Raw genomic sequence first — 15,346 nt, forward strand, 5'->3', positions numbered from 1 at the left:
AGGGACCTGACATTAGTTAAGTGTCTACGGGACACTGAGTTTTGCAGCCCAAAGGAGAAGACCCAGTAGGTTTCCTTGGGGAAAAGACGATATATTCACTTTAATAGACGAAAGGAGAACATGTAAAACTGCAGCATACGATGCAAGGAAAGAGTATACAGAACTCTAAGAAATGATATTGACAGAAAGAGTAAAATGGCGCAGCCAATATGGCTAAAGAACAAACGCAGGGCTATGGAAGCACGCATGACTGGAGGCAAGAATATATGCCACTTACTGGTAACTTGACGACGCCTTCCGAGAAAACAGAAGCAGCTGAATGAATATCAAGACCTAAGATGACAAGCAAGAACCAAGGAAAGCTGAAAGGTGTAAGGAATATACAGAAGGGCTATAAAAGGGAGATTAACTCAAAGGCAGTATTACAGACGCGGAAGAGTAGGTAAACGAAAATCAGATAGGAAGAAGATACTGCAACAATAATCTGACGAAGAACTAAAGGAGGTAAATCGAATAAAAGGCCATGGACTGTACGACATTCCCTCAGAATAACTGAGATTCTTGAGAAAGCTAATTATATCACTAATGTTCCACCTGGCTTGCAAAATATGTGAGAAGAATATTATAGTCTCAGACATGACTTGTTCACGAAAGAATGGAACATCTGGTAGAGGCAACGCTTCGGGGAGATCAGTTCGATGTAGAAAAACACGAGACGGTACTATTAGAGGAGAGTTTAACGAAGGGTAAATCTACGTTCATGACTTTCGTAGATTTAGAGAATGATTTTTAAAGTGTCACTGGACCATACTTATTAAAATTCTCAAGACTGCAGGGAAAATACCAACATCTTGTGCAGAAATTTATACGCAAGTTATCCACTGAAGAGCCAAAGAAACTGGTACACCTGTCTAAAATCGTGTAGGGCCCAAGCGAACACGCAGAAGTGCGATGTCGCATGGACTCGACTAATGTCTGAAGTAGTGGTGGAGGAAACTGACACCATGAATCCTGCAGGACTGTCCATAAATTCGTAAGAGTACGAGGGGTGTGGAGAGCTCTTCTGAAAGCACGTTACGAGGCATCCCAGATATGCTCAATAATGTTCATTTCTTGGGAGTTTGGTGGTCAGCAGAACTGTTTAAACTCCGAAGAGTGTTTCTGGAGACCTTGTGTAGCAATCCTTGGCATGAGGGGGGTCGCATTGAAATTTCCCAAGTGCGTCGGAACGCACAGTGGACATGACTGGATGCAGATGTTCACACACGATGCTTGCGTACGTGTCACCTCTCAGAGTCGTACCTAGACGTATCAGAGTTCCTCTATCACTCAACTGCACACGCTCCACACCATTACAGAGCCTCCACCAGCTTGACTAATCCCCCGCTGACATGCTGGGTCCATGGATTCTTGAAATTGTCTCCATGCCCGTATACGTCCATCCACTCGATACAATTTGAAACGAGACTCGTCCGACCAGGCAACATGTTTCCAGTCATCAATAGTCCAGTCTTGGTGTAGTTGGGCGCAGATGAGGCGTAAAGCTTTGTGTCGTGCAGTCATCAAGGGTACAAGAGTGGGCTTTCGGCTCCGAAAGCCCATGTCGATGATATTCTGTTGAATGGTTCCACGCTGACACTTGTTGACGGCCCAGCATTGAAATCTGTAGCAATTTGTGGAAGGGTTTCACCTCTGTCACTTTGAACGATTCTCTTCAGTCGTCGTTGGTCCTGTTTTTGCAGGATCCCTCGCCAGTCGCAGCGATGCCGGTGATTTGATGTTTCACCGTATTTCGGATATTCACCGTACTCTCGTAAAGTGGTTGTACGGAAAAATCACCACATCATCTCTACCCCGGAGATCCTGTGTCCCATCGCTCGTGCGCCGACTACAACATCACGTTTAAACTCACTCAATACTTGATAACCTGCGTTGTAGCAGCAGTAAGCCATCTAACAACTGCGCCAGACACTTGCCGACCGCAGCGTCATATTCTGCCTGTTTACATATCTCTGTATTTGAATACCCATGCCCGTACCAGTTTGTTTGGCGCTTTGGTGTATAATTTAGTTACGTAAGTCGAAGGTAATGAAAGGGAAGAAGTAGTTGAGAAGGGACTGAGGCAGGGTTCGAGTCTATTATTCATTCTGTACTTTAAAGCTGTGTTAAGGAAATGTGGGAAGGCGAAATGTGGGAAGCAAATAAAATTTTTGGGAGAAGATATGATAACTCTGCGCTTTCTGATGACATATTAATTTGGTCACAGACGGCATTGGACTTGGAAGAGCAACTGAACGGAATGGGTTGTGTCTTTAAAAGAGGTTATAAGATGAACGTCAAAAAAGTTTACATATATCCATCACTATATTTATTATTATATTGCAGTTATCGTAATTATAATTATTATTTTGAAAGATATTGTTAATATTACTATTATTATCATTACTTACTGTCACATACTACTTATATTCCAACGAAATTACAAACCAGTCAAAGTTGCACAGACGTTTCTTTTATTTAAATGGCTACCGGTTTTGGAATTTAGTCTAGTATAAATCCGTTCACAATTGTCCTATCACAACAGAATAATGTGGGTAGCTTCATAATATACTTAATTCCGAAACCGGTCACCATGTCAATGAAACAAACTTCTGTGCACCTTTAAAGGTTTTGTAATTTCATTGAATCGTAGTAATTTGCTGCCTACTGCCGAACAGCATGCTGAAACTGAGTGGATGTATTTCAGTGTTAACTGACTAATGATGTTTGGTTGGAGGTAAGAGAGATCTTGAAGACTTTAATGTTGTCAGGTGAAATAATTGCATAAAAATAAATAATCTGTGGAACTAACGACCGAAAAATCACCTCCTTTCAAAAATTCTTTTCCATCAAGATGTACCAAACGAACAGAAGTTACTATGAACAGGTGCGGAGAACTTGTAAAACGTCCCAGTACATCTCACCACCCCGTCGTCCGCGATGGGATTTTCAACCCAATTCTTCGTTCACTCATTCCACCGCTTAGAAATAGTTACAGTTTTGATAATACCGTTTACAGTTACTTAGATTTTCAGCTGTCATACTACGTTCCTATTCACAATTATTTATTCAATCAGTCTGAAGTTACGTTAAATATTGCTAATTTTCCTCCGTAGCATCGAAATCTTGCTTTACGTTTAATAATAATACCGAGAAATTCCGCATGTGTTAGTGTACTTAAAAACATAAGACACACCATAAAACACACTTTAAACTGGCGTCTCACCATGGGCTGTGTGACGCAGTGTCCTTAGGACATTCACTAATCTTACTGTCTACCACTTTGCAGATCACCACAAGCGATCCGAATCAGACTGCGATTGTCAGTTTTCTGGTTCTAAAGGCCTTTAGCGATCGAGAGTCTTAGGCCCACCGTTCGTTTTAACGTCAAGGAGACGAGTGTCCTCGGACGGAATTCCCCTAGACAAGTCTCCCGCTAGCCTCTCGTAGACCAGAGTGTCGAGTAGTTGCGCTCTCTTGCAGGCTGGAGTGCACTTGCGACGAGAAATTTTACGACTGCCTGAAGGCGGTGGACTCCCCCGTCAGCTTCCAGGTGGGCGTGGCCTACTTCAACCTGCTCAACACGCAGTGCTACCGCAAGGATTACCCCATCGTCGAGTGCAGGCGCTACTCCACGTGAGTATCGCCGTCACACTGTTCACATTGGCTCTTCTACAAGCAATATTGTCTTAAGACGTTAGGCTGGTTCTTTCAGCGTCACGGACAGTCACAGGGAAATTCGAGACAGCATTTCTTACTGCATTCCTTGTTAACTTCAGAAACAAATGCAGTCATCAGTGGATTGTATACGTACACGTTTACTTGGCTTTCCCTTGTTAGGGGGTTTCCTCGGTGTGAGCCGGCCGCGGTGGTCTAGTGGTTCTAGGCGCGCAGTCCGGAACCGCGGGACTGCTACGGTCGCAGGTTCGAATCCTGCCTCGGGCATGGATGTGTGTGATGTCCTTAGGTTAGTTAGGTTTAAGTAGTTCTAAGTTCTAGGGGACTGATGACCACAGATGTTAAGTCCCATAGTGCTCAGAGCCATTTGAACCATTTGAACCTCGGTGTGAAGTTTTCAAAAAGTGGTTTTTTTGCGTATTTTGACTCTTTATTGTCTTAAGAACATCAAAAGAATTTTGTCGGTAAATAATTCTTTGTGCCTGAAAATCATGTTTGAATGGGAGCGCGCATAGGCCCACCCTAGCCGCTCTTGGCGTTTGGTGCATCGCGACTCCGATCGACATCTCTTCCTCCGTAACATTCTGGGTCGAATAAAATATCGATATATTCGATGTACTTGCCCACCAGAGGTCTCAAGTATATGCTTGCGACGAATGTGAGACTAAAAAAGCAGTTATGACAATCGGCAGCACTGTTCCTGTTCTAAAAGTTGGTGTAAATGGAAGCAAGCTGATATGAACATGACACAGGATACGTTTGATTATAAGCCATTTCTGAGGAGGGAAGTTACTAAAGCTATTGCTGACGTGTACAAACATATGACTGACGACAGTGTGATGGAGAGATGCCTTAGGCCGATGCCCAGAACGACAATGAATTCATCTTGGACTTACGATCCGAAACACATGCCTTCGAGTGTAGAAGTTGTCATAGTTGCTACCAATCAGGCGTGCGTAATTTTAATGACGGATTTAAGGATATCCTGGTTGACATGAAAGTCATGGGAGTCGTTATCGGCACCACGGTTTCCTTATTCGCCACGAAAAGGGACGGGAAATGCCTCAAAGGTTCGTACTGCCACTCGTTCCAGACAAGCCCTGAGCCTATAATTGACGCTAGAGAAACTCGCTGTCTAGAAAATGAGGTCTTCGAAGAAGATGATCATTTACTCTGCTGGCCAGGAACAGCAGATTAATGGTAAGAGTAAAACTGAATTCGAAACTTTGAAACTAGTTTGTTTGTACTGAAACTGCTGAATGCAACTGAACCTACTGTCTAGTTACTTATTTTTATCATTACAAAACTGCCCTACAGAATTTTCCCTGACAACGATGACTCAAACCTAACTTATTCATTTACTACCCACAATATACAAGCGCAACACATTCTGACTGCTCTAAAATGACAACATGACTCCAGATAATTAACACAAAAGAATGGCCCCAAAATTGGAAGAAATCCTAACAATAACCAATGCTATTTTCATAAGGCACTAACTACACAGAAAATCTTCATTAAACGAACTACAGCAACTACAGCAAGAAAAACTACAGCCGACTCAATGAAAAGATGCTAACTACTATAGGCTCTAACTACTAGTAGGCGTATGGTTAGCAAAAGAATGATTTTGTTGAAGATCCTGCGATGTATTTAGCAGATTTTATCTTAATCATGTGACATCCTGTTCCCAAAATTATATAATCGTCAATAATTCCACTACCCAAATATTAGCAAATACATCAATCATCATTTTACAATGCATGTGCTACCAGCACTAAATCTCCATGAAGGACACACGTCCGAACCGCGATCGCTAACTGCTAACCGCTAACTGCTAAATGCAAGTCCGCCGAACCACAGAGCCTTTTACTGAGGTCGCGGGGCGCTGTCAGTGATATTAATACAGTCTATAGTGCGGTCAACGTACGAACAGGCCACTTACAATTTTAAAGGTGTATTTCTCGTGACAAAGTTTGTTAAACTGCTTAGAATAATTTTCTTAAAAAGAAAAGAAAGTACCCTGTAAAATTGTATTCCGTTTTGGATTTAATAAGACCGACCACAATAAACAGTACGTTTTTCATATTGTTCGCTATTTATTTACGTTTAAAGCCAATAAAATTGGTCGATTTTCAGTACCTACGTTTTGAAATGGCCACCGTTTTGAAACGCACATCAGTGAATTTAATATTCTTGGTTCACGCCATGGAGCATTTAATTTTGATTTTGTATATATGTTGAATTACGGTTGCAGACCTATACTTCATCCTCAATCCTGCGAACCATTTAGTTGCGCAATCTGCGCAGAGGCATTTTGGCTACCATTTTGTGCTGTATACGCTCATCAATTTATAGATCAAAAATTATTTAAATCGTGTTTAGCATATGTACTTTTGTTTGTTGATAAATATTTGTATGGAATAATAATTCCTGGCAGGAAAAAATGGTGAAAATGAGGATAAAATAAGGCTCCGAGACCAGAACAAACCCTTACCTTGTTTGACTAATCTTCTGTTTGATAGCAAAACGACTGAAAGTCTCTCTGTAATATGAAAGCAAGCTTGGACTATTTTTCTACGAAGCAAGTCATATGTGTATCAATTATGGTAGACTTTCCTCTATGCGAAAGGAGTTATTGAGGTGTCCTATTCTGAAAGTATTACAAATGTGTACCAGAATCCACAGAATTGGTGAGGATAGGAAAATGTGTAGAACTTAAAAGAGAAGATGGGAGTATTACTAGATGAAGACATAAAAGATGACGTTTCTCATTTCTCAGTAAAAAGTTTGCTTTCTGTCTCGCGGACATCACGGAGAGCATAATCCCAAATCCTTTTACATATTTATATTGTGTTGCTATATCCTATAATGGATTATGTATATGCTGTATGAATTAGGAAAGAAATACGTCTCAGAGAAAATGGACAGAGCCTAGATGATGTCTGTTCGTATTTTTCCTCGGTACAATGACATCAACATTGTCCAGTAACTTGCTGTTGGAAGAAACATGAATATTGATTACTATTGGTAGACAAATTACTCATCTCTTCAGGAGCTGAACAAAACACAGCAACTTATCCAAAGAGACGAAAATCTGGACAGGGACACAGGTATTCGGTAAAATTTCCTTCACCGCCAAAGAACAACTATAAACTCATATTATGTACTGCTGTCATACAAGGTACCTAAGAAACATCCTAGACGACAGACCTCGAGATTTCAGTTTGTCAGTGTCCCAAACAAAATGTGTAGAAGTAAAACGTCATTCAAGAAGAATAGTCTGAGGTATATAATTTTTACACTGATGTACTCAGGACATTCACGGCAGAAACGGTATGGATTGCGCTATTTCCCACCGAAATACTGGGTACCGTCTACAGCTTCCCTTTCCAGTGTAATCGCTTGTCATCTCCGTGGAAGCATGTGTCAGTCGAGAAATAGTGATCTTTTGCGACATGAACTCACTCAGGCATCCTAATTTTCTTTGTAGCAGTAGTGCAATATAACCTAGATTCATCTCAAATACTTTTTAGAGATGGAACAACAATTAAACATACCAACTTTTACCTGTAACAGAGCATGTGTTTTTATGATGGTTTATTTCACTATGATCCACACACTGTTTGTAAATATCCATTTAATCGTGACAAAAAGTGTGTTTTTTGTATATGTAACACAGTGAGACGTTTCACCACTGCAGACTCTTCCAGTAGATACCAAAAATACCAAGCAGCAGTGGAACGCTAATGTAGGCCCGACACGAACGAAGAGCATCATGAATATACGAATAATACCACAGTGTTATTCAGCACCACATAGTTAAAACACGGATTGGTTTTGTTTACGATTAAGTCCTCGATCATTATGATCTTCATTATCCTTGCACTGAAAAAATTTAAAGAGGATTGGCACTTTTCAGCAGCGCCATTCTGTAGAAATTGTGGCACCGCACAACAAATAACAGAAACCACAGAACCTTCTTAAAGGCCTGAAATTTCGTATGAGCTTAAATACCAGCCCCTTGCTTTCAGTGAAATGGTAGCAGGAAAGAAACTTATGTGCATAAACTGCACTTGTAGAGCTCCGATCGAAACGTTAGTAGCATTGCACCGTCCAGCCAAAAAGTTCAGAGACTGGTGTTATTAATGGGGTATATGACACGTCAGCGCTATCACTACGGTGGCAGCCTGAACGAACAATACTGTGAAAAAGAGACGGGAACTGGATCAATCAGTTTTGAGCAGGCAATACTAAAGGTCGGCCGGAATGGCCGAGAGGTTCTAGGCGCGTCAGTCTGGAACCGCGCGACCGCTACGGTCGCAGGTTCGAATCCTGCCTCGGGCATGGATGTGTGTGATGTCCTTAGGTTAGTTAGGTTTAAGTAGTTCTAAGTTCTAGGGGACTGAAGACGTCAGAAGTTAAGTCAAATCGTGCTCAGAGCCATTTGAACCACTTTTTAGGCAATACTAAGTACTGGACGTGTGAGACTTGGTGTTATAAATATGAACCTAACACAAAGCGACGGAGTGCAGAAATTTCCCGTGCAAGGTCAACGCTTTGACAACATAACGGATATTCTAACCAATTTAGCGGAGCAGTTGAAGAACAACCGACATGACAGTTTTGTTGGGTTGTATGAACTGCCGGCCTGTGTGGCAGAGCGGTTCTAGGTGGTTCAGTCTGGAACCGCGTGACCGCTACGGTCGCAGGTTCGAATCCTGCCTCGGAGATGGATGTGTGTGATGTCCTTAGGTTACTTAGGTTTCAGTAGTTCTAAGTTCTAGGGGACTGAAGACGTCAGAAGTTAAGTCCCATCGTGCTCAGAGCCATTTGAACAATTTATGAACGTTCATCTCTTTGTATTCAAGTGTGGGGAGACTAGATGGAAAACCTGAAGCATTGAAACCACCATTTTAACTTTTCCCTATAATTTTATTCATCCTGTCACGAAACTATTGCGACTGGCTGGGTAGTTACACGTTCAGTAGTCGCTACTTGTAGCAAATATTTCTCATAGTGGAAGCTAAGGTGGAATCGGGTAATGTTGTAGAACAGGGAACCCTCATATCTCTCTTTACGAGTTGGCAACATTGCCTTTTGGCCGTTAGACCATAAAGACAGCCGGCAACTTCAGTACGACCATGAGGCTTGATAGTGTCAAATGGTTGTTGTTGAGCAAATCAGTTTGTGTACTTTGTGATATTTTGTGTTCAGTAAGGAACTTATACCATCATATTACAACATGAAACTAGGAGCTCAATGTACAATACTTTTAAGAATTTTTGGGAACATATGTCGTGTTGAACGATTCTTCGTTATTGTCTTACACACAAGGAATTTTACAGATAAGGTGCAGTTGTGGGATACTACCTGATATTACTCCATGGTTTCGTTAAAGTTAACTTACATGTGTGAAATATAAGCTTTTAACTGTACGCTACTTACGTTTTAATAACTACTATTTAATAATTACGTACAGAATTTACAGTTATTTTGCGCCAATTTTCATGTTATTATTGTCACCAACAGTTTGATTAAGTATCTCTTATTGAAGAGGTATATTTACATTTGAAATGGAGCCGTAAGCGCTTTATCGAATGGGAGGTCATTCCAAAGCTTGTCAGGCTGCGAAAGAGTTGCCGAGGGGCCGAACGTAGGGCCTCCACGGTTCGTTTGACGAACAGGTTTCGGGCGTTATCTGTGGCTCACGAAGTCTCTGAGCCGGATGCAGTCGTCCACTCTGTTCCAGAGGAAGCTTCTCGGCCCGCAAGGTCTGGACAATCATAGAGGGTAGGTTTGCTGGGAGCTCCAACGTTAGGCGGGCAATGGGACCTCTTAGGAACATGGCTGCCAAGGAAGGGGAAGGAAGCCTGTGTGCACTCCTTGTGCATACCGGGGGGTGCCATTCCAGATTTGGAAAGGATGCTTCCGGATGCCATGAAGACTACAGCGTGCAGCCAGCTGCAGGTGGTGGCTCAAGTCGGCACCAATGACGTGTGTCGCTTTGGATCGGAGGGGATTCTCTCTGGTTTCGGGCGGATAGCGGAAATGGTAAACGATGCCAGTCTTGCTAGCGAGATTGAGGCGGAGCTCATCATCTGCAGCACAGTCGACAGAACTGACTGTGGTTTTTTGGTGCAGAGCCAAGTAGGTCTGAATCAGAGACTCTGGCGCCATCGTTTGGTGGGTTTCCCGGTTCCGCTTAATAGGTCAGGAGTCCACCACACTCAGGAAGCTGCTACACGGGTACTGGGGGCTGTGTGGAAGGGACTGGGCGGTGTTTTAGGTTATAGGGTCTCATAAAACCACAGAAAGGGCGTCCGTCTAAAAGAGGGCAGGTAAAACACAGTAAGGTAGTTGTAGAAACTATCGGTATTGTAGTTGTAAATTCTCGTAGCTGTGTTGGGAAAGAACCAGAGGTACAAGCCCTAATAGAAAACACTGAATCTCAGATTATTATAGATACAGAAAGCTGGTAAAAGCCGTAAATAAACTCAGCAGAATTTTTTTCTAACGAACTAACAGTGTTCAGAATGGATAGATTAAGTACAGTTGTTGGTGGAGTATTTGTTGCTGTCAGAAGTAGTTTACGATGTAGTGAAATTGAAGTAGATAGTTCCTGCGAAACAGTATGGGTAGAGGTTATAGTTGACAATCGGACTAAGCTATTAAGTGGATCTTTTTAACGACTCCCCGACTCAGAAGATATAGTTGCTGAGCGGTTCAAAGAAAACTTGAGTCTGATTTCTAATAGGTACCCCAATCATACAGTTATAGTCGGTGGTGACTTCAGTCTACCCTCGATTTGCTGCAAAAATTATACGTTTAAAATCGGTGGCAGGCATAAAACATCATTCGAAATTGTACAGAATGCTTTCTCAGAAAATTATTTTGAACAATTACTTCACGAGCCCACTCGAAGCGTAAAGGGTTGAGAAAGCATACTTGACGTATTAGCAACAAATAATCCTGGACGAATAGGGAGTATCATGACGAATACAGGGATTAGCGACCACAAGGCAGTTGCTGCTACGCTGAATGCCGTAACACCTGCAACCATCAAAAAGAAAAGAAAAGCATACATATTAAAAAACTGATAAAAATGCTCTTAACGCCTTTTTAAGAGACAGTCTTCACTCCTTCCGATCTGATCATATAAGCGTAGAAAAGGTATGGAGTGATTTCAAAATGGATAGCATCGACGGCAGTTGAGAGATGTACATCACATAAATTAATAAGTGATGGTACTGCTCCCCCATGGTACACAAAACGGGTCAGATGGCTGTTACACAAGCAACGAAAAAAGCACGCCAAATTTAAAAGAACACAAAATATCCAAGATTTACGAAGTTTTGCAGAAGTTCGAAATATAGCGCGTGCTTCAATGCTAGACGCTGTTAATAATTTCCGCAACGAAACACTGTCTCGGAACGTGGCAGAAAAGCCAAAGAGGTTCTGGTCATACACAAAGCACATCAGTCGCAAGACACAATCAATACCTTCACTGCGCGATAACAACGGTGAAGTCACTGATGATAGTGCCACTAGAGCAAAGTTATTAAACACGGTTTTCCGAAGCTCCGTCACCAAAGAAGACGAGGTAAATATACCTGAATTTCAATCAAGAACAACTGCAAGATGAGAAATATAGAAGTAGATATCCTCGGTGTAGCAAAGCAGATTAAGTCAGTTAATAAGGGCAAGGCTTCCGGTCCTGATGGTATACCAATCAGGTTCCTTTTAGAGTATGCAGATGCAATGGCTCCATATTTAGCAGTTATGTACAACCGCTCGCACACAGAAAGTTCCGTCCCTAAAGACGGGAAACTAGCTCAAGTCACACCAATACCCAAAAAGGCAAATAGGAGTAATCCGCTGAATTACAGGCCCATATCACTAACGTCGATTTGCAGTAGGGTTTTGGAACATATTCTGTGTTCGAACATAAATTACCTCGAAGAAAACGATTTATTGACACATAGCACGGATTCAGAGAATATCGTTCTTGTGAAACACAACTAGTTCTTTATACTCGTGAAGTAATGAGTGCTGTCGACAGGGGATATCAAATTGATTCCATATTTTTAGATTTCCAGTATTTCGACACCGTTCCTGACATGCGTCTTGTAACCAAACTGCATGCCTATGGAATTTCGCCGCAGTCGTGCGACTGGATGCGTGGTTTCCTATCACAAAGATCAGAGTTCGCAGTAATAGACGGAAAGTCAATGAGTAAATCAGAATTAATATCCGGTGTTCCCCAAGGAAGTGTTATAGGCCATCTGTTGTTCCTGATCTATAATAACGACATAGGAGACAATCTGAGTAACCGTCTTAGATATTTTGCCGATGATGCTGTCATTTACCGTCTTGTAAAGTCATCAGATGACCAAAATGAATTGCAAAATGATTTAGAAAAGATATCTGTGTGATGCGAAAAGTGGCAATTGATCCTGAATAAAGAAAAGTGTGAAGTTATGTGAATACTAAAAGAAATCGACTAAATTTGACACAAATCTGAAGGCTGTAAATTCAACTAAATACTCAGTGATTACAATTACAAATAACCTAAATTGGAACGTTCACATAGACAATGTTGTGGGTAGAGCAAACCAAAGACTGCAATCCACTGGCAGAACACTTAGAAAGTGTAGTAGGTCTACTAAAGAGACTACATACACCACGCTTGTCCGCCCTGTTATGGAGTATTGCTGTGCGATGTAGAGTCCGCATCAGGTGGGACTGACGGATGACATCGAAAAAGTATAAAGAAGGGCAGCTCGTTCTATATTATGGCGAAATAGGGGAGATAGTGTGACAGACATGATACGTGAATTGGAGTGGCAATCATAAAAACAAAGGCGCTTTCGTTGTGACGGAATCTTGTCATGAAATTTCAGTTACCAGTTTTCTCCTCCGGGGAAAATATTCTGTTGGCACCCACCTACATAGGAAGAAATGATCATCACGATGAAATAAGAGAAATCAGCGTTGGCACAGAAAAATTTAGGTGTTCGCTTTTCCAGCGGGCCGTTCGAGAGTGGAACGGTAGAGAGACAGCTTGAAGGTGGTTCGTTGAACCCTCTGCCAGGCACTTGATTGTGAATAGCAGAGTTATCACGTAGATGTAGATATAGATATGGCCAGGAAATTAAGACGTGGCTTAACAGCCATCCGGGAAGAGTGGCAACCCAGAACCAAATAGCTCAAAAAAATTGAAATTTGTGGTAAGGTCTTACGCGACCAAACTGCTTAGGTCATCGGTCCCTAAGCGCTACACACTACTAAATCTAAGTTAAACTAACTTACGCTAAGGACGACACACACACCAATGCCCGAGGGTGGACTTGACCATCCGACGGGGGGAGCCGCGCGGACAGTGACAAGACGCCTTACACCGCGCGGATACCCCGAGCGCCTCCAAATAGCTCAATTGTTCTGACTTGCATATACTAGAACAGCAACAATGCAAAATTACCAATCTGGTTTTAAAAAGACTGGTGTCTTCCCTCTTAATGCAAAAGAGAGAAATTTGCATCGTCAGTTATAACAGAAAGAATAATGCCAAATTCCCAGAACACAACAGAGTCAGTTACTGCTTCCTCTCCACATCCTGGTCCGTTGACTGGTATGCTGACACAGACTTCATTCACTGTATCACCGCAGAGTGTGACGCCAGTTTCTCATTACGAGAGGCCATCATCATCCAAGTGGAGAGGAAAATTTGCTGTGGTCACCGAGTCCCCCCCCAATAAAATGAACTAAGTGCAACAAAAGCATCTGCCCAGCAGGTTAAAAAGTTGTTGAAGGACTCCGTTTCTAGACAACAGAAAAGAGCCAGAAGAATCTGAAGTCGTGTCAGGCAAACTGATCTTCTTTGTAAAGAGCTGCTGATTCACAAGAAAATCGAATGACTGGCTAAAGTACAGAAAGTGTGAGAAGTAGGACCATGAGGACTGAACAGGGAGGATTTACGATGACTTACGTGAGTGTCGGTGTGTCGCATTCACCAGATGGGAGATGTAGCATTGCCCGTTTGTGGCAGCAGAATACCTGCTTTTGCCCCAAGGTTGGGTAATAACCGCACACTACACAGTGCTGAGTTATATTAAATATAATTTAAACCACAAAAAATATGATCTCGTATTTCATATATATGTTGTTCATGCCTTGGTTATCTTTCACCGAAATAAATTTGAAGTCCCAACAGAGAAATTTGTCATTGTTTCTAGACTTTTTCTCAGCTACTCGATTATAGCTCATATTCCCTATAAATTTTAAAGAAGTATCCATATAAAGATAGGTATCCGATTCGAGAAATAAATCTTACCACTGAATTTTTTATTGAGAATGTGACAGAATGGACTCTGAAAAACGTACTTTGATATTCCTCTGTATACCTTTTAATGTAATATAAGACAAAACTGTAATATTTTATGGTAAATGTGTGAAATAATTTTTAGGAATGATCTTTCTTCTTGTAATCTGATATTATCTTAATTTTATCTAACACACCTGTTTTTGTGTTTCTAGAATAATCCGCTCCAGGTGTCTGGAATATCAGCTGGATGAGTCTGCGATGCCAAAGTATCAATGGTTCGACGTACCTTTGTACTGAAGATGGGTAATAAAATCAGTACCAAAATATCTGTTTACTGTTTTTTATTTCCCCGTACCTTTTCTACATATGCATAGTCTTCGTAGACAATCTTCCTCCGAAATGAAACGGTTATCAAGAGTAGAGGCGATATTAGAGATATTACAACGATATCCCCTGTCTATGGGTGACTAACTTTTTGTCTACTGTGGTTGTTAGAGAAGTAATTCTGTCTGCGGGTTTCCGTTGTACACATATAGCCAAAAGACACGGGAAGGCACTGGATCTGAAATCAGTGGCGGGCGTCTCTTCCGTTGCTGAAGCCTATGCGCTATGTTTCTGTCAATAAGGTCCCGTTAGGAAAGGCTTACTACGGCCCCACATTCAAACTGGAGGTGTGTAGCTCACAGCAGACGGTCCATCGTCCCGTATGTCTTTGCGGGGGCGGCGTGATGTCAAACACTGTGATCGTCCTGCTCATTGGGATGTGCCTGTCGAACCACCATAGTCTCTGCGATACTGAGGATCCACCTTAGATAATTGTGGCCTCAGATTGAGAAATTCTAATGTAACCTAGGACTCGCGTGATTAGGGGAAGATCAAGGTCTAACGTCCTGTCAACATTGAGGTCATTAGACATGGTCATGCGATTCTCATCATGCGTTAAGAATCGTTTAAGTGGCGACATCTTGCCATCTTCACTACACCCTTGTCTACTGTATAACAGACTGCTCAAATATCCTATCTACGAAAGAGACAGAAGAAACATAAAGAGACTATGGCACGTTATTTAGCGCCCCTGCAGTAGCAAGCTGAACTCTTATTCACCATGTTTCGTGAAGTCATTTTGCATTTGATTTGAAAGCAAGAGAGTATGTGTGTGATCTTGGAACATAAGCAGTTACCGAATTTATTTTCCAGATCGTGCCTGCCGTTTGCACTGCAAACACAGAAACAATGAAGCTAGGCATAATTCTTATTTCGAGTGAATATTGTTTAAAAATACCGTCTGTTATTGATTCTGTTCAT

At 41.8% G+C, this 15,346-nt stretch overlaps 1 protein-coding gene across 1 annotated transcript in view; it reads left to right on the plus strand.

The window, feature by feature from the left end:
- The window catches only part of LOC126419402 (phospholipase A2-like), a 57,139-nt gene extending 42,783 nt beyond the window's left edge, over positions 1–14,356 (plus strand). Inside the window, exons 5-6 of the mRNA XM_050086591.1 lie at positions 3,523–3,675; positions 14,254–14,356. Coding sequence (XP_049942548.1) covers positions 3,523–3,675; positions 14,254–14,338 — 238 coding nt within the window. The 3' untranslated portion in view covers positions 14,339–14,356. The remainder of the gene's footprint in view (positions 1–3,522; positions 3,676–14,253) is intronic.
- Positions 14,357–15,346: the final 990 nt, after the last annotated feature.

Source organism: Schistocerca serialis, chromosome 9 (genome assembly GCF_023864345.2).
Source record: "Schistocerca serialis cubense isolate TAMUIC-IGC-003099 chromosome 9, iqSchSeri2.2, whole genome shotgun sequence".
Taxonomy (NCBI): domain Eukaryota; kingdom Metazoa; phylum Arthropoda; class Insecta; order Orthoptera; family Acrididae; genus Schistocerca; species Schistocerca serialis.